General features: G+C 42.1%; 1 protein-coding gene across 1 annotated transcript in view; it reads left to right on the top strand.

Annotated features, from left to right (window-relative positions):
- grin2aa (glutamate receptor, ionotropic, N-methyl D-aspartate 2A, a) overlaps positions 1–20,545 on the top strand; it is a 322,390-nt gene that overhangs the window by 259,022 nt on the left and 42,823 nt on the right. The window contains exons 8-10 of the mRNA XM_086002241.1: positions 2,037–2,266; positions 6,322–6,482; positions 18,528–18,715. Of these exons, the coding sequence (XP_085858367.1) occupies positions 2,037–2,266; positions 6,322–6,482; positions 18,528–18,715 (579 nt within the window). The remainder of the gene's footprint in view (positions 1–2,036; positions 2,267–6,321; positions 6,483–18,527; positions 18,716–20,545) is intronic.

Raw genomic sequence — 20,545 nt, 5'->3', positions numbered from 1 at the left:
AAAAAAATTTGCTGCCACATGTGTATTTTTATGACATGATGACAGCTTCCTTGTGATTCATTGCGATCCTTGTCAGCTGCTTGTTTCATTGCACATATCTTTAGCCTTATGAAACACCGATTTTTCTTCAGGCTTAAAGTTTTCATTATAACAACAGAAAATGCTGGAAAAACTCAGCAGGTCAGGCAACATCCGTGGAGAGAAATTTGAGTTGACGTTTCGGGTTTGACCCTTCTTCAAAACTGGAGAGAAAAGGAACTAGATCGAAGGCAGGGCTGCGATCGGACAAAAGAATAAAAGAACCAAAAGAAGTAAAAGAGATTAGAAGCTAGACGAGATGGTAATATGCTGGGATTAGGTGTAAAGTGTACTGGCAGGGCAAAAGATAGTACACTTTACACCTAATCCCAGCATATTACCATCTCGTCTAGCTTCTAATCTCTTTTACTTCTTTTGGTTCTTTTATTCTTTTGTCCGATCGCAGCCCTGCCTTCGATCTAGTTCCTTTTCTCTCCAGTTTTGAAGAAGGGTCAAACCCGAAACGTCAACTCAAATTTCTCTCCACGGATGTTGCCTGACCTGCTGAGTTTTTCCAGCATTTTCTGTTGTTATTTCGGATTTCCAACATCTGCAGTATTTTGCTATCGTTAAAGTTTTCGTTCCCATCAAATGCATTTTTATAAAGTAGAAACATTTCAGCTTTAAAAACTCTAAAAATGAAGCCTCAGTAGTCCTACAAACTCAGCCTGTGCTACAAAACTCCAGTTTAATGAAATTATACATAGGCTGTACAAGTAAATAGAATAAATTGGCTGAATGGTAAGACAACTCCCTGCATTTATATAGTGCCTTGCACTACCTCAGGATATCCCAAAGTGCTTTACAGCCAAAGGGTTTATATTAATTTTTTTCCCCTAGTTCGTTTTTTCTGTCATTGTCTGCACTCTTTCCAAGGGTAGGCAGAAAGAAGAGACTAAAGAGAGTAGGAGGAAGAGGAGAGGTGACGAACATACCAGGCAGAGCTGTGTTAAGAAAGGGCAGGGAGGACAATGATTGGGTCAGTCAGTGGTGGAGTACCGCAATGTTAGTGTGCTAAAAAGACATTTCTTCAAAGATGAAAGAAAAATACTTCCTAATATTTAGAGTGAAACTGGTGTTGGAAAAGAGTATGAAAGTTCCTCCTGCCTTCAAAAATGGCAGTTGACATAAAGATAGCTGCTTTCCAACTTAAGACATCTCTTCAGTGTGATTGATATTGGTTATCTTGAACATGACCTAACCGCTTCTGCTTTTCTTTAGTTTTACAGCCGCTGGCATGTCTCTTCCTGTTTTCTTCCTTCCATTGTTTTGTCACATGCTGCTCCCATACACTTCAGAGATTATCTTCAGGCATTTCATTTCCAAGCTGTTCAGCGCTCATTCATCTGCTTTCTTCAGGCGACTTTATTCCTGCTATGTACATTGTCATTGCACAGCCGGTGATTTATCTATGTTTTTGTGGTCACCTTATCTAGGTTTCCACCCAGATGCACTTGGGAGGTTCATCTATTTTCATATTAAGGGACTGGGGAAATAAAAATTGTTTATGCTAGTCATTAATCACTGACACGAACTAAATAAGAAGTTACCTCAAAATTCAAGTTGTCTACTTATCAAGGAGTGCAGTGAGAACTTGGTTTGAAACACTTCCACTTGCGATAATGACACCTGGTCACCAGCTTAAAAGTGAGGAAGTCTTTCAATAGAAAGAAGATTAAAACAGGGAGGGAAAGGTACTGGTAGTGTAGAATTCAATGCAATACCTATGTGTGATCGTACTTAGCTGTGGAGCTACCTCCTCCTTTCAGTATAATGGTATAGGCTTTTAAAAGTACAGTCTGAGAAAGCAAATTGGAACAGGCGTTATTATGAAGCTCTGGCGAAAGAAAGCTATATTCACGAAACTAACTTCCTTATTGAGTGTTCTGAAAGGTTTATTTGGAAAATCCCGAGCTCTTGGAAAGTGCGTGTTCACATACTTTGTTCTTTATTTGCAGCTCCCCATGGTCCATCATTCACAATTGGCAAAGCAATATGGCTCCTTTGGGGTTTGGTCTTCAACAACTCTGTGCCCGTGCAGAATCCTAAAGGAACAACTAGTAAAATAATTGTGTCCGTATGGGCCTTCTTTGCTGTAATATTTCTCGCAAGCTACACTGCCAATTTAGCTGCATTTATGATCCAGGAAGAGTTTGTTGATCAAGTGACTGGACTCAGTGATAAAAAGGTAATCATTGCTTTTACTACTTATTAGTGTAGTCCCAGATTGACAAGAATTCAAGTGTACCATGTAAAACGTACCCTCAAATGTCTTTGCACAGATTTGCCAACTGATCATAAGGTTTTGCCTATCCTTTTGCAGTACATTTTTTTTGTTGTTGCTGGTATTCCAGGGAGACACCTTGGATCCGAGATTCTGCTTGGGCCCTGGGTGAGTCTCTGGTTGGACTGCCGGATGGGGGTCTGGAAAATGAGGCGGAACTTGGTTACACTAGGATTTCTCCCTGTTTCAGCAGCTAAGAGATAATCTGGTGGGGATGGAGGTTGGGGGGAAGGACAAGTCCTGCACCCACCCCTACACATCAATGGGGCATGTCGGGGGAGTTCCTGGACTACCCCGGGGATTTCACTCACAAACGCCTCTTGCTAGCTGAGAACTTGAGAATTCCATTGAGGACCTTGAAAGGACCCCAGATGTATTTCAGACAAAGGTAATTGATCCTGGATGTAATCAATTGTGTTTGTTATGCAGGCAAATGGCTCCATTTAGCTGAATCCTGCTCCAACCGAATTCCAGTGGTGGAGTGGGAGCAACTCCAAGGAAATTCCCAGCCCATATTTCAATGATCTGCACACCATGATACAAGATGTATCACAGAAAATTCTAACTACATATTTATTTTATATTATTGTACAACATATATTTGTACAAAAGCCATCGATATTTGTATGAATTTGAGATTATTTTGCAGAATAAGATCTGACTTGAAATGAGCTACAGTGTAAAAGAATCATTACAGGATAATCCAATGTGGAGGAACAATATTGAACCTGATGATCCCACCAATACCCAGTCTTTTAGAGGCATGTGCCTCAGGTAACATTCCTCTACTGCTATTCGGGCCACTTGTAGTGGGATCATTATCCATGGGAACAGGGGGCATGCTTTGCACCCCATAGCCATCTTTTGACCTGATTTTCATCCCAGAAGAGGTCAGAAAGGGCCTCATTTTGATAAATTAATGCATCCCGACAACTTCCAGTATATAGGATCCTTTGCATGTTGTCACACACAATCTGTACATTGAGTGAGCGGAAGCCTCACTTGTTAAGGTAGTTGAAGGGGTTTTCTGTAGGAGCTCGCACAGCAACCTGACTGCCATTGATTGCACCCTGGACCTTGAGAAAGCCAGAACCCTCGTAGAGGCTTGACACGCTATCTTGCTGCTGTATTGCTGTGATGCCAATGGTGATGAATTCCCCACCTTTCCTGTACAGTGCTACAGTCACCTGATTAATGCATTCCTGAACTGCATTCTGGCTGATGATATGGAGATTTCCCACGGCTGCCTGAAATAAGCCGGAGCCGTAACAGTTGAGAGTGGTCATCACCTTCATGGCCACAGAGAAAGTAATGTGGACAAATGGCCCTGGCTGTAGATGTTCATTCAGTAGGTGTCAGAGCTGCCCAATTGCCTCTTTGGTGACGCACACTCTTCTTACACATGTCTTCTCACTAAAGTCCTCATGACCTGTGCCGCCGTATATTCTACGGGGTGGGTAATAGCTGGTGGGCTGCATCCTCTTTAGATGCTACCTGACTCTCCTTTCTGACATCTTATGCTGCTCCTCCTCCATCATGATAATAGCCTAGAAGGGTATGCCCATAGGGACTGCTATATCTGCTCCTCAGAAGCCCTCTCGGTGGCTATGGGGTAGGGTTGAAAGCCGGTGGGGGAGGGAGGGGGTGGGTCAAATTCTCCCATTAGTCTCACACTGTCAGAAACAGTGTGAAACAAGTCCAGGTCTGTGTAGGCAGAATGCAAAAAAGTAATTCCCAGCTGCAGAAATCACTTGTGAAATTCTCCACGCTCGTCAGGCTTCGAAACCTTTCACTTCTGTTTGCCTTGACTGATCCCGGCAGAAACGACACCCTATAATTCTCAATGGAAGTTACCCTGAGTGTTTTGCAAGTGCGAAAGCAGCGCTGCTGTCCCTCGTTATACTGTAATATGTTTAAATGAGGCCATTCAGGACTTGGTGGGCTGCTTGTAGGAGAAAACATAGGAAACATAGGATGGGGCGATAAGTGCATGGAATTCGGAGGGGCGGGGGGACGGGAGGGCTCAATTTTGGCGTGGAAAAAAACAGCAGGAAAATGGCTTCCGGGCCATTTTCCTACCAACAAAAGTTACTTGCCCTGTTACTGTGCTGAAACAACACTGAAAATGGCACTGAAATGCTTCCCCTCTATCCTTTGTATGTTTTCCGAATAAGGACACAATACCTACTGGCCCACTTTAAGATTCCAAGATGGACTATATACAAAATTGCACGTTGAGACTTTTGTCATTCCAGCCCTTGAAGTAAAATTTCAACTGATCCCTTAGAATACAGCGATTCCTTTTGCAGCCTTTGCTGTAGCTAATCATCTAGTGGCACAATTTTGACATTTCTGGATTGAGTTTGACCCATTTTAAGCGCTGTTATAAACAAATATAGCTTATATATTGTGCTGCGCAGTATGGAGACTATGATGCTGCAGTGCCCGCAATTTCCTGTGGTGACAATGATGAATAGCTGTGGTCAGGCGGGCAGCATATCTCAACTGCAACACTTCTTTTATTTAAAAAGCCTACCTGAGTCACCGAAAGACACTTCATAGGCTTCAGCAAATTGGTTTTAAACCTGTGAAAATGAGAAGGTTTCCCATATTAAATGCTGGGTATCAGTATGATGCAATGTGCTTGCACTCTGATTCACTGGAACAGCGATGTCCATGGTTCCTTGCACCCTGAGTGCTGCACCATTGAGGGTAGTGTCAAGTAAACAGTAGGCAATTCCCCACAGCAGGACGGGAGTTCAGAGGGCGAATGACCCACAGATGCCCGGGTGTATCTCCTTGTGGTGAGCTCAAGAGATTGGCAAATGCATGGGGTCAGTTGTCGACTTGCTATCTCGATTAGGCAACATGCTGGGCAGTGAGGAACGACCTAAAAGAGAGTGGAACCATATAAACAACGGGGAGGAGAAAGGAGGAGGTCGTCGTTCCGAAGAACTAAATTAAAATGTAAAAGGCTGAGGGAAGATCTTCTGTTGCACCTCAGTCTCTGCTGGCTGGAGTGAAATGTTCTGGCAATATACAGTGGCAGAAAAAATAGGCAATAATGAATGCGAGAGAGTATATACATATATATATATAAGAATGTTGCTATACTAATGAGTGTTTGTTTTAGTACTGGGCTTTTGGTAATGGCAATCACTGCCATTAACCTGGTGTGAGGTAAATATTACAATAAATGGACTTCAAAGTATAGAAATTATGCCTATAATTGGATTGAGTAATCTGTCATACCATCACTTAGCTGAACATTGACACTGAGATGTAGAGAGGAAATAATGAAACAATTTAAATGCAGATCCTCAGTGACTCTACCAACATTTTACAAAGCTGCAGTAGCCAGTCACAGCATTATTCAGGATCTTACTGTGATTTATATTCATCATCAAATAATGATGGCTGCCTAAGGGCAAGAAGAGGACACCGCAACATATTGGAATATTTACTTGGAAGAGGAATATTATTATTGTGGAAAGTCCTGATACGAGTGTGCACTGCATTGGTTTCCTCCTTAGATTCTAGGAGTATTGGATCGAGTTTTACTCTATAACCTCAGTTGGAACAGCTTGTAAAATAAAGTGACTTTTAATACATTTAATAAATCTGACTTGCTATAAAGCTCGGTGCTGACAGGACTGTCTTTCGGGATGCTACTGCCCTTCATCAGGTTACACTGCTCAATTAAAATGTACAGCTCCTTGGCTCTTTGACAGAGTTAACATAGAAAACCATAGGTCTGTTCCTGAAACCTGCCTCTGTGGGCATATAAAACTTTCAATGCTTTACATGCAAGTATTTAACCAAGAACTGATGCCCTTTGATTTCTGGGTCTCTTAATGCTTAATGCAGGAATGCTGAAACTGTTTCGAGTGAGAAAGAATATTCATCACTGCTGAAAACTCATTCTAAAACTGATCACCATGGTTTTTGTATTTTTGTAGTTTCAGAGGCCGTACGACCATTCGCCAACTTTTCGATTTGGGACGGTTCCAAATGGAAGCACAGAGAGAAATATTAGGAATAACTATCCAGATATGCATGCTTATATGTCCAAGTACAACCAAAAAGGAGTGCAAGATGCCCTGGTTAGCCTGAAGACTGGGTAAGTATTAAATGACACCTATTCCTTTATCCAGCAACAAACACAAGCAGTTTCTAGATGTCGTTTATGTTTTTTCCAACGTGTTTTCTACTTGTAAGCAAATGCTCTTCAGTTTTGATTTATACAAGGAATGTGCAAGGAAGCTATGCTAAACCTTTATAAATCAATGGTTAGGCCTAGTATTGTGTCTAATTCTGGGCACCACACTTTAGGAATGATACCAAGGCCTTGGAGAGGGTGCAGAGGAGATTTACGAGAATGATACCAGGGTTGAGTGACTTAAGTTCTGTGAAGAGACTGGAGGAGCTGGGATTGTTTGTCTTAGAGCAGAGAAGGTTAAGGGGAGGTGTTCAAAGTTATGAGGGTCTTTGATAGAGTAAGTAAGGAGGAACTGTTTCCACTGGCAGGAGGGTCGGTAACCAGAGGACACAGATTTAAGATAATTGGCTAAAGAACTGGGGGTGGGGAGGGAGATGAGGAGAATTTTTTTACGCAGCAAGTTGTTATGATCTGGAATGCACTACCTGATAGAGTGGTGGAAGCAGATTTAATACTAACGTTCAAAAGGGAATTGGATATATATTGAAAAGGAAAAACTTGCAGGGCTATGATGAAGAGATGGGGAGAGGGGCTCAATAGACATCTGTTTCAAAGGGCCAGCACAGGCACAGTGGCACGAATGGCCTCCTTCTGTGCTGTATCATTCTATGTGCAATGTTTACATTAAGTATATTCATTAAAAAACGTAAAAAAGTAAATGGAACTGGGTGACTCTTTGCTTGAGCTCTTCAGTGGGAAGCTGTCGCGTGAGTTTGAACAGTCTTTACCCATTTCCAGCCGATGTGAGTCACATTGATGGAGTTGTGAATTGCTTTATCTGAGGTTGGGCCTAAAGCCTGTTGCTGCAAGAGTCGATAAAACTTTACTGCATACCTAGTCTGTGCGACACCTCACCTAGGAACGCTCAACGCTGCTGATTTCAAAAGTAGACTTCTTCCAAAAGAGGATGAACAGTTAAGAGAAATTCTCTCTGCTTAAAAGGTGCCAACTATTTGAAATTGTCTGATGAGGCACGTGCTGGGGACCATTCCCTCACCAACAGCCGTACCCTGCTCCGTAATTGCTGAGACCAGATTTATTGAGACGTGGAGCATAGTATAGAATTGAGAAGTGCTTTTTAAAATAAGTAAGTTTAGTCCAGAGTCTGGTCCCATACCTCAGACAAACTAACTCAAGTTGCCAGTTTGTCTGTGATGTGATGACTACTGCTTTCTATAAAATTAATTTTACTGTTAATCAATATTAAAACAAAGCTTGAATTTGATGCTAATGCTGAGTATTGCTAAAATACCGAGAGCCCTCTTTTTATGCTGGAGTCCTGCTAAATGCCAATTACGTTGAAAGCATTTGGCCGTAATGCAGTTTCTTCTGCAGAGGATGGGTTAGGAGAAATAATTTGCACACACAGACATGAAGGTATTGACTCATGCTGGAGTGCAGCTCCACGGGCACCAGCAAACCCTTGGTTTCTCAACCATGTGTCAGCTAAGAGAATGAGGGCCCAATTTTCTTCCCCGTTTTTGGCTGGCGGTAGTGTAAGGAAAATTCGAGAGCGGAACTCACTGCCCCATTCCGCCGGCGCCTGGGCTGCTGCTATTATTGGTTATGTGAGTTTATTCCTATCCTCACTCAATGTCCACAGAGGTTACTGGATCAATGAAGGGGATTTCTGCTTGATTTCCCCCGCTTTCCTATCCCAGTCAGTGCAGGGACATGGAAGCCGATTGTACCAACTCCACCGCTACTGCTAATTCAGCACAAACTAGGGTTCAAATCTGTGATGCTCCCGGGCTTTATGGCCAATACCTCATCACATGGTGAATTAAGCCAATGAACCGTCAGGGCAGCAGAGGTGAATGTTTTAACAGGAAAGGAAGCTAGGGGTGAGTTCTGTGACTATTTCAATACTTAGCACTAGATATGCTCTATGTGTTCAGTTTTCCCCCAAATAAGTCGATGAGAATAATCTCAATTTTAGCGCTCCTCCGTGAAGTCCTGTATCTCTTCCATTTCCTTGGTGAATCAGTTGATTGGATTGGCTCCAGTGTCATTGGGCAAGAGATTCCCCGTGACAAGTGCCCACTTCTCACTCTGAATGTTTATCTGGTTGCAAACAATCTTTCTTTCTTCATTATTTACATACGAACATACGAATTAGGAGCAGGAGCAGGAGTAGGCCACTCGGCCCCTCAAGCCTGCTCCGCCATTCAATAAGATCATGGCTGATCTGATTACTCCACATTCCCGCCTATCCCCGATAGCCTTTCACCCCCCCTTGCTTATCAATAATCTATCTACCTCTGCCTTTTGTTCAGGAAAACAACATGCATAGTTTGTGAACTCATTGTGTAGCTTTGCCACACAAGAACGGACAGGAGTTTATGTTGGCACGTTGCGGTTTATTCTGTCAAACATAATGGTGACATCTCCTGTTGAACAAGCCGGTGCTGCAGCCTTTACTGTTGTGCAGTCTTGGTGGCATTTTTCCAGGTGAAAGCTTACCACATAGGTTTGAAAACAGTTACGGTTATGCTTGAGATAACTGGCAGCCCTGTCCCATGCTGTGTGCTGCATTGCAGCCCCAGAATACAGCAAACTGTTGCGTCATATAAATTGCAGTGACCACTAGTGTTCAGTCATTCATCTGGATTTATTAAGAAGCAGCAGGTCATACGTAGCACTCACTATTACGTTTACACTCTACGAATAGATGCACTTTCAATTTATTACTTTCATGCTGAAATTACTGATTAAAATTCGACTATGAGGAGAATTCCAATGTAATGGGGCCAGTTGGGCAAAGGGGAACAGCCTGTGTTCTCTGCAGATGCATTTTGCAGAACAAAGCCATTATCTCATCTTCTTGGCCAGTATTCAAGAGTATTACATGATAAATTGTTAGCTAAGTGGGATAGACTGAAACCATTAATAACTTTAAGCACCAGCACAGTCCAGTGAGACGCACACAGAGCTGTGAGGGATAGTCATCCCAACTGATTCTATAAAGAACCCTTGGGTTTGAAAATTACAACATGATATTAGTCTAGCTGCACAGCTACTTAGAATATCTAATCTGTGAAAAGAATTTAAAGTGACCCAAGAGTATATGCTGTCTCAGTAATTAAAGTTAAACTAATTTAGAACATCTACGAAAATCCCGTTGTCAACCTACCTTAAAAAAAATCAGTATTATCAGCTAACTTATGAATGGAATATTGATTGTAACCCTAAGTAAAAATTCCAATTGCTCAGCAAGTTTGTCCCATAGATCAGGATGGTCCCAGGTTCCAGGTGCCAAGTTGGCCGAATTTCAACCAGGGAAGCCCTGGGTCAGTGACCTTGGGTAAGTGACCCTGCTCCTGATTGCTGAAGGCCCATGTGTGGATGTCAGATTAGGAAAAGAGCAGTCTCTGCTGCAATGTCCTCTCACGGTCAAATACTCACTGTCCAGGCTCACACAAGAGTAATGGTCACTTGAGTAAGATTTGAGTGAGGTGCTGGGGTGTAACCTTTAAACAACACCCAAACAAGCAGTCAAAGTCTTCAAAAGCTGAGAGGCGAAAACTAGAAAGAGAATAAAAAAAAGCTATAAAAATAAATACCCAAGTATTTAGTAGGGCTCATTCTGCGATTGGATTCTCCCAGCAAGGATTCTCCCAGCAGGTTCTGTAGGTTGGGAAATCACAGGCTTGCACCATGTTATTTTTCCATTCATTAATTTTAATGGAAGCCACAGGCTGTGGGCACACAATTGCCCTACCTGTGCTCCATGGGAGTGCTCGATTGCCTAATCAGCCAAATAATACCACTTTCTCAAGACAGTATCCACCATCATTCCTGGAAAGATTTCAGCTCAAACCAAATGACATTGTTCAACACCATTAATTTATCAAATACCAATAACATATCCCAATAAAGTCATGATAGAGGCTATTTTGAAGTCTCACTGGTTTCTTTACCAACATTAACATTTTCAATAGACATTAAATCTTGGGAAGTAGCAGCAACTGATAGCAAGTAATTGTTCGTTTTTTGAAATCCTCAAACAGGTTATCACAGAGTTACGACTGAACTTTGGGCCTGTCAAATTTGACAACATGTGCTTATAAAATGAATGAATATATATTTAATATTGATTAAGATGTGCCTCTGTCTTTGTATTTATGTCTCTGTTTCTGCCTGTCCATGGGTCTTTCTCTCACTCTTCTCTCTCTCTGTTTATTTCTGTCTGTCTCTTTGCAGGCCTTCTGTGTGTATGTCTCTCTCTCTTTGATTTATCTTTGCCTGGACGTGTATATTTGTGTCTCTGTGTCTTTGTTCACATCCTACTCAACCCCTGCATTCTCCTCGGTTCAGATCTCAGTTTTAATTCCTGTCACTTTGCTGCTTCACTCTGTCTCACATCTTTGCAGTCATGTCACATTCACATGTTCTCTAATATCCCTCTCATTCCCAATTACTAGCTTCCATTCATCCTCTCTTCAGTCTGTCTCTCCTCCCCTCTGACTGCTTCAAATTTATCTCCATGCTGGAATTCCTTTACTTATTTTGTTTTCCCCTGTCGCCTCTCTCTCTAATCACTGACTCCAGCTGCTTTATTGCTGTTGTCTGCCTCTGCCCTCAATTTATGTCCCTTTCTTAAATTAGTCGTCTCATCTCTCCTTGATAGTACCTTTGATTTTTTTTCTCAGCCTCTCCTTTGTCCTGTCTCCTGTATATTTCTTCCCTTGTTCTATGCTGTCTGGTCCAATTTCTTACAGGCTGAAGAAAGTGCTGTGTAATTTCACCAACACATCCCAAGCCTTTCACAAACCTCTATCTGAGGAATAGTAAAAAGAGAAAGAAAGGACCTGCATTAGCCAGGCCTCCAATGTAAAGCTATGCTGTATATTCATTGAAAATTAATTTGGGAAGATTTCGGGGCATTGCAATAGTTAGCAACAGCCCGTTTCAAAACCCCAGTAATGAGTTGGACATATTGGCTATAAGAGTAAATCAGTCCTATAGTAAAGCACCTTATTTGCTGCAGCATATATTTTACATTCTTCAAAGTTAAATCCAACTTGACATAAAAAAGCATTAGTGATGCCAGGATGATGAACATAGGAAAAGGAGTAGGCTATTGTGCCCCTCGAGTCTGTTCCATTATTCAATTAGATCATAGCTAATCATTAGCTCCATCTAGCCGCCTTGGTTCCATATTCCCTCAATACCCTTGCCTAACAAAAATCTCAATCTCAGTTTTGAAATTTTCAATTGGCCCCCAGCCTCAACAGCTTTTTGGGGCAGAGAGTTCCAGATTTCCACCACCCTTTGTGTGAAGACCTGCTTCCTGACATCACTCCTGAACGGCCTAGTTCTAATTTTAAGGTTATGCCCCCTTGTTCTGGACTCCGACTGATATCAATATCATTAAGATTATTATCTGTCCAAAGGGGGAAAAAAATCATAATGTTGAACAATTTTCACAATCCTGGAAGCAAAAGAAAAAAATTAAATTAGTCGTTAAATATTGAGAATAGCGAGAGACCCTTTTTTCCAGCAATCATTCATTCCTTTGGTAGCTGGCCTACATTGGAAGAAAAATTAATTAAAAGTTGGCAGTAGGTTTGGCAATCACATTAGCTGTAAGCTTGAATAAACTGACATCTAATTTATCAAACTCTGGTTCTTTGTTAGGTGCTGAGGCCTTAAGTTCCTTTTAAATAGTAATAACATTAATGGATTAAAAGTTATAATATTTTCAGACAATGCTTGCACTGCTTTGTACTGTGGAATGTACCATTCCAGCTTGATGCAGCAGAATGGCGCCTACCAATCCATTTGAAAACTGCTCCTTGTCGTGCACCTTGCATTTTAAAATCACAGACTTCTACAAATGTTTGGAAATACTTTGAAAAATATAGTCCAGGGAGATTGAGTGACCACTGATTGCTTGTGCATGATGGAATGCTAGTTGCAGCAACCACACAATAGCAACCATTTATATCGCGCCTTTAACACTGTAAAATGTCCCAAGGCGCTTCACAGGAGAGTTATCAGACAAAATTTGACACCGAGCCACAAAAAGAGATATTAGGACAGGGGACCAAAAGCTTAGTCAAAGGGGTAGTTTTTAAGGAGTGACTTAAAGGAGGAGAGAGAAGCAGAGAGGTTTAGGAACACACAGTCGTATTCTCCACTCAGTAACCTCTTGATCTCAATTGAGTTAGTCGGGGAAGGGCTCCGGGTGAAAGTGATGGAATTAAAATCTGAGGAAGAGTCTCCAGAGGGGAAGACGACTGTTGCACATTTCCCAGTGGTTGACTATGGAAGAGTGTTGGCAGAAGATGTCTGCTCTTTCACTGGAAATGCAAGAAAGCATAATGGAGCCTAAAAGCATTTTCACACTTGTGTGCGAATCTCACATTTGTCTAAAATGTTTCTCTTCCCATCTGGAATATGATGGCACCTGCACAGATTATGAATTTTTCTCCAAACTTTTCTGATCACTTTGTAGTGGGTTGGAGGCAGGGGACCGTTCTGCCATCTCTCCATATTTGGGTAAGCATTTTCAAATGAAATATTAATAATGGGAATATTCCCATTATTGTAAAAAAAAATTAAAATGTTGACAGCCCCAGGAGATACCAGTCCAGGTACTGCTTTCCCTCCCCCTCCAAATCCCAGGCAGACAGCCCCAGAGGACCAGTAATACCTACTGTAAAAATTATAATTAGACTGACGTCGGAAGATCTGCTGGGGTCAGGGTGGAGGGAGATGAGTGGTTGCAGGGCCTGCACTGCCACCAATCCAGCAGGGTTCCTGCTAGATCATAAAATCCTGGACAATAATACCCTTTCAATTATTCATTCTATCTTTGGGATGAAAAAGCATGTCATACATCTTTGTGCTTTCAAATTTAATCATTGCCCTTCTTTCTCCAATACCCTTTTTACTGTGAATAATGTCACAAAATTATCTGTGTAGTTTGCTTTGGGCCTGAAGTGTTTCAATTTTGGTTCTTTGTGATGTCAAATGGTTTCAAATCTCGAGATTGCCTGAACTATTCCCTGATGATAAATGAAAGGTTATGTGTATTCTACTGAAAATGTCCCAAAAACACCAGCTGTAGTCTGACTGCACTGGGTTCAAGTGTGGCCCTGTCCCGCAAGAGTAACAGAGTAATACAGCTGAAATTGACTGTTTTAGGTGACAATGGTAAACGTTGTCCTGAAGGTTACTAAAGGCTTCATAACAAACTCCTGGCGATTTCGGAACAGCCAAGAGCACTCGTTTACTATGGTAGCCCTGAATCACAGTTAAATTTTATGAAATATTTATATTTATTGAATCATTTAGAACTAGTTGGCTAATTTTACTTAGGAAGGCGGATTCAAATTGTGCCATAAGATGGATGAGGAACAAACTGATATTTTTTGGACCTGAAAACTATAACGTCTAACTGCAAATTCCCAATTTAAAGTCATTGACAAGTAAAGTTGATTGCCTCCCTGTCTGGCCAATAATATCAATATCTGGAAAGACATGAGAACATAACTTTTTCAAATGGTTTGTTCCACTCAGCGCATATAGTCCATTTGTAAAGTGGTTCAGTTATTCCCTTTGGTTAGGTTCTTGTGACGTACGGACGTTTCAGAGCTTATAGAGCTTTTTATTCCTGTGGTTTTTTGGATGAAACATTTGCCCATGTCTCACTTTATCAAAAGTCCTAATGGATTTTTTTTGTTGAATTCTCCCATTCTTTGTTTTGAACTGAAATTTCTATCTAGAAGTGTGAAATGTGGTCACATGATACAGCTCCTAACAGTCAAAAGCAGCCCATCACAAAAATGGCACCACACGGGTGTTATCACTGTGTAAGAAGTGGTGTTTAATTTTGTCAACCAGATGTGCTATTGATGTAAACAAGGCAAAGAGCGCAACCCCCTCCCACAAATGAACAGGTAATGTTGTCAGCCATGGCTCAGTGGGTAGCACACTTGCCTCTGAGTCAGAAGGTCGTGGGTTCATAGTCCCACTCCAGAGACTTGAGCACAGAAATCCAGTCTGACTCTCCAGTGCAATACTGAGGTAGTGCTGCACTGTCAGAGGTGCCGTCTTTCAGATGAGATGTTAAACTGAGGTCCCGTCTGCTCTCTCAGGTGGATGTAAAAGATCCCATGGCACTATTTTGAAGAAGAGCAGGGGAGTTATCCCCGGTGTCCTGGCCAATATTTATCCCTCAACCAACATCACTAAAACAGATTATCTGGTCATTGTCACATTGCTGTTTGTGGGACCTTGCTGTGCGCAAATTTGCTGCTGCGTTTCCCACATTATAACAGTGACTACACTCCAAAAGTACTTCATTGGCTGTAAAGTGCTTTGAGACGTCCAGTGGTTGTGAAAGACGCTATATAAATGCAGGTCTTCCTTTCTTTTATGCCAAATGGAACAGAATAAATTACAGAAATCACAGTACAGAAGGAAGCTATTTGGTCCTTCACATCCCCGCCGGTGATAGCCATGAAACTGGAGTTATCACTTCCCCAGTCTTTTTCCTAGTAGACTTATGGGACTGTATAGGCAAAGGTGAGGGAATAACTTTTATAAAACACTGGTTCAGCCTCAACTGGAGCATTGGGGGCGATTTTGTGAATGGGGGCGCGTTGGAGGCGGGACTGCTGCTTGTCGGGTTTTAGTCCTGCCTTCATCGATTTGTGGCCAACCCACACTATTTACCCTTGATTGACCTTGTTAAGCCCGCTCAGCGAGCTTAGCAGGTCAATTAAGGGAAAGCTGGTTGCAGAACACGTCAACGTATGACGTTTCATCTGTCAAAAATTTTTGACAAATGAATTGTCATCGTTTGACAGCTTAGTGACATTCTCTACAGTTTGATGAGGTCTTACATACAAGACCTTATCAACCTTCTTTCTTTTACAGAAATGAGATAGTTGTTGCATCTGAGAATGCAATGGCCATTTCTCATCTGCAACGCGGAGGTCCGAGACTCTCCGCATACACACCGACTGAAGCCTGCAGGAAGAAACAAAGGTAAGTACACTTTAAAAAACACTTTGCACTTACCTCAGATACTCACCTCTACACTCTTGCACCCATCACTTACCTTCAGACCACACTTCCCCCCCACCCACCCCACTATCCCCGACCCCCGCAGACCCAGTACTCGTCTCGCTGAGCTGCCGTGTTTTGGAGCCTTCGGGAAACCCGCACTTGTGAGGGCAAAAAGGGGATAATCCTATTTTCTGCCTGTTAACCACCTGTTAACAGGCAGTTATTGGCTTTAATCCCTTCCCGCCTCCAAGGAGACGGGACCCGGCGCAGGACGGCTACCCACCTCCTAGGAAGATGGCATGGAGGCGGGTTGGGAGCGGGATGGGCACCCACCCCCAAATTCTGCCATTTTCCCGGCAGCCCTGCCTCCGTACCCACCTCCCCAGGGCTGGCAAAATCACCCCTAAAGTGTCCAATTCTGGGCGGCGCACATTAGGAAGGATGTGAAGGCCTTAGAGAGGGTGCAGAAAAGATTTACGAGAATGGGATGAGGGACCTCAGTTATGTGGATAGACTGGAGAAGCTGGGATTGTTCTCCTCAGAGCAGAGAAGTTTGAGAGGAGATTTGATAGAGGTATTCAAAATCATGAGGGGTCTAGACAGAATAGATAGAGAGAAACTGTTCCCATTGGTGGAAGGGTCAAGAACCAGAGGACACAGATTTAAGGTGATTGACAAAAGAAGCAAAGGCGACACGAGGAAAAACTACGCAGCGAGTGGTTAGGGTCTGGAATGCACTGCCTGAAAGGATGGTGGAGGCAGACTCAATTGTGGCTTTCAAAAGGGAATTGGATAAGTACCTGAAGGAAATTTTTTTGCAGGGCTACGGGGAAAGGGCAGGGGAGTGGGACTGGCTGAAGTGCTCTTGCAAAGAGTCGGCACGGGCTCGACGGGCCAAATGGCCTCCTTCTGTGCTGCAACCATTCTATGATTCTATTCTATGATTCTAACAGAAATGAAATGGAATGGGTTAGAAAGAGAATGACTTTGAGGGGCCTGAGATTCCTGTTTCGCAAAAAAAGTCAGAGAATGCTTGTAGATCTCTGAAACTAGTGATCCATTAAATTAACGACCCACTAATGAAATCAAGGATGAAAACATGCAATTTCTGAGTATGTGATTTATTGTTGAGCCCATTAATTACTTACTGAGGAAACGACACTCTCCCAAATCTCAGTAAAAGAGGAATTTCACTGCCATAGTACTGTATGAGAGAAAAAAAACATCAGTGACTATATATCAACACTTCCTGTAATTAATTTTGTTTGACAAATTGCCTGACATTAATACTATAAGTAGAAAGTGTATTTTTATTTTGGTGTCAAAAATCCAATTACAAATTTCAGTAACTGTATAACATACGATATCCCATATTTTCCCCATAAGATCAAGATATAATAATTTAATTTTATATTTCAGAACTCATTTTAATCATTATCCATCAGGCAAGTGTTCATATTTTTATTTTATTTCCCCAAATTATGGGATTGCTATACATAAGGTTGACATAAACACACCACTATATCCCTTCACTCAAAGGGTTGTGAATCTTTGGAATTCTCTACCACAGAGAGCTGTGGATGCTCAGTCGTAGAGTATATTCAAGACAGAGGTCGATAAATTTGGGGGAATTAAGGGATATGGGGATAGTGCAGGATGGTGGAGTTGAGGTAGAAGATCAGCCATGATTTCATTGAATGGCGGAGCAGGCTCAAAGGGCCAATGTCCTATCCCTGCTCCTATTTCTTATGTTCTTATGTTCTCCTGATCTACTGTCATAACCTTGGCAGACGATTGGCAGAATCTGCTGGAGGTCTTCAAGATTATAAAAGGGTTTGATAGTGTAGACATAGAGAAGATGCTTCCACTTGCGGGTGAGACCAGAACTAGGGCCATATGTATAAGAAAGTCACTAATAAATCCAATAGGGAATTCAGGAGAAACATCTTTACCCAGAGAGTGATTAGAATGTGGAACTCACTACCACAGGGAATAGTTGAGGCGAGCAAGGATTCATTCAAGGGGAAACTAGATAAGCACATGAGGAAGAAAGGTATAGAAGGATATGTTGATGGGGTTAGACGAAGAGGGGTGGGAGTAGGCTCATGTGGAGCATAAACATGGGCATGGACCTATTGGGGCAAATGGCCTGTTTCTGTGCTCTAAATACTTTGTAAGATTTTTAATATATTATAGACATTTTAATTTTGCTAACTTCAACCAAGTCATTATTGAGAGGTGCAAGGCCAGGCCACTCTGGGCCATTTTTATGAAGTTACCAATGACTGACAAGAACACCTCACAATAATGACATAGTTAATTTAGACCTTGGATCGTAACATGTGAAGTATCACAGGCACTTCACGGCACAGTCTGATGAACCATTAATCACCACATTGTTTATTTTGGCTCCTCTGATTGCGAAACTGATTTAATGTTACCATAATGCTGGTATTTGATGCCCTCAAATTTACAACTGTCCAATGTGATTTTCAAAGAAATACTACTGCTACTGCATGCTTATAAGTGTAAACTTTGTGAGATGATGACTGACTGGAAAACCAAGCGTGCTGTCCTCTGGGCAGAATCCTTCGATCTATGCTCCAAGGAGCTTCACCTCATAACATTGATGCAACATTGTCAAGAATGTACTGGAATAGTGTTAAAAGCACTCTGATAATTTTTCAATTGTATGTAGGACAAGATCAACCAAAGCCATTACTTAACAATGCAAAAAAGACTGCGAGTTCAAGGTTTCCTGGCTTTTGAGCGTAGCCTGAGCTGATAATATGCAACAGTCAGCTTTCTTTACACGCGGGGAGGCGCTTTGAAATGTTGGTGATGGTGCATGAGTGTTTTCTGCGGAAAAATCCGACTGCAAAATCTGGCAGTGCTGTTTCTGTAATTTCATTTCTTTTATTTTAGAAAGTTGGATGCATTCATATATGACGCGGCAGTGCTGAATTACATGGCAGGAAGAGATGAAGGCTGCAAGCTTGTAACGATTGGCAGTGGATATGTCTTCTCGACCACTGGTTATGGAGTAGCTTTGCAGAAAAGCTCACCTTGGAAGCGTCAGGTTGACCTGGCTCTCCTCCAGTTTGTTGGCGATGGTATGGGTGCTTTATGTTATCCATTAACTCATGAGTTTCTGTTGAATAGTCACGCTTAGTTTTTGCTTTTAGTTAAATTCCACTCTATCCTGCAGTTCCTGAAACTTCATTAAGAAGAGATTTCTCTGCAGTACAGGTTGAGGAGTTGAGAGAGGCAAAAGCAAGGTGGGCGAGTGTAATCACAATGTCACAAGTTTACACAGTTTCCATTATAAATGTGGAGATAAGAATTTATAGTGGAAAATGTTAATACAAAAGTGTGTTAAAAGCGTGACACCGTGAAGTAAGGTTTTCCACACAGGAAGATTTAAAAAAATAAATTAATAGATTGGTACACTGCTGTGGAGTTTGGAACCTTTTTCCCATTTTATATTTTGTTTTTTAAACGGGGATATTGGGAGTAAGTTTCCTGCTTTTTGTGTTTTCATCCCCTTTCTTTGTCTACTTGGTCCGACACTTACAGCTGAGAGGATGGGTTCTGACAAAGGGTCATAAGACTTGAAACGTTAACCCTACCTTCCTCCTTGCACAGATGCTGCCTGACCTGCCGAGTGTTTGCAGCATTTTCTGTTTTTATTTCAGATTCCCAGCATCTGCAGTATTTTGCTTTTTGATATACTGTCCACTCCCAAATTGCACCAATTCCTCCAGCACTACATCCTATCATCTTCCAGTTCCAGTGTTATGCTATTGTGCTGCATTTAGGGGGCTATTTTGCCAGCCCTGGGGAGGCAGATTTTGGGGGCGGGTGCCCAACCCGCCCCCAACCTGCCTCCATGCCATCTTCCTAGGAGACGGGTTGCCGCCCTGCGCCGGGTCCCGTCTCCTTGGAGGCGGGAAAGGATTAAAGCCTATTAATTGCCTGTTAACAAACAGGTAGTTAACAGGCAGAAAATAGGATTATTCCCTTTTTTGCCCTCACAAGTGCAGGCTTACCGAAGGCTGCAAAACACGCTAGCGAGGCGAGTAGTGGGTCTGCGGGGGTCGGGGGGGGGGGTGCGAAAGTGTGGTGTGAAGGTAAGTGATGGGTGCAAGAGTGTAGAGGTGAGTATAGGAGGTAAGTGCTAAGTGTTTTTAAAAGTGTACTTACCTTTGTTTCTTCCTGCAGGCTTCAGTCGGTTTGAATGCGGAGAGTCTTGCACCTCTGTGTTGCAGATGAGAGATGGTCATTGCATTCTCAGATGCAACAAACATCTCATTTCTGTAAAAGAAAGAAGGTTGATGAGGTCTTGTATGCAAGACCTCATCAAACTGCAGAGATTGTCAGTGTTTGACAGCTTCACAGAGCTGTCAAATGATGACAATTCATCTGTCAAAAATTTTTGACAGATGAAACTTCATAAGTTGACGTTCTCTGCAACCGGCTTTCCCTTAATTGGCCTACTAAGCTCACTGAGGTCAATCAAGGGTAAATAGCGTGGGTTGGCCACAAATTGATGAAGGTGGGACCAAAATCCGACAAGCAGCAGTCCCGCCTCCAACGCGCCCCCATTTACAAAATCGCCCCCTTAGAATCTGAACTACTTTTAAGATTAAACAAACAGAATGTGGAGTATTTTGGAAGATAAACTGATTCTTTTCCAGTTACCATTTACACTATATTAGAATCTCTTTTTTACGACATTGATTTATGGGCTGGGTAAGCCGAGATGAATTTTAATCAGGTGTATGATCATTTGAGTTGATTTAGATTAGATTGACTAGTCCTTTCAGGGCAGTGGCGCTGTGCGTACAGCTGGGAGAATTTTCCACTGCACTGTCATGAGAGAGATTTGTGTGTCTCGATTTTTCATGGGGTTTTGATATAAGTGATTCAAAGGCAATGAGCGA

Source organism: Somniosus microcephalus, chromosome 11, assembly GCF_052327205.1.
Source record: "Somniosus microcephalus isolate GS21.2 chromosome 11, FLI_Smic_1.0, whole genome shotgun sequence".
Lineage (NCBI taxonomy): Eukaryota > Metazoa > Chordata > Chondrichthyes > Squaliformes > Somniosidae > Somniosus > Somniosus microcephalus.
This window is presented reverse-complemented; position numbering and strand designations above follow the sequence as displayed.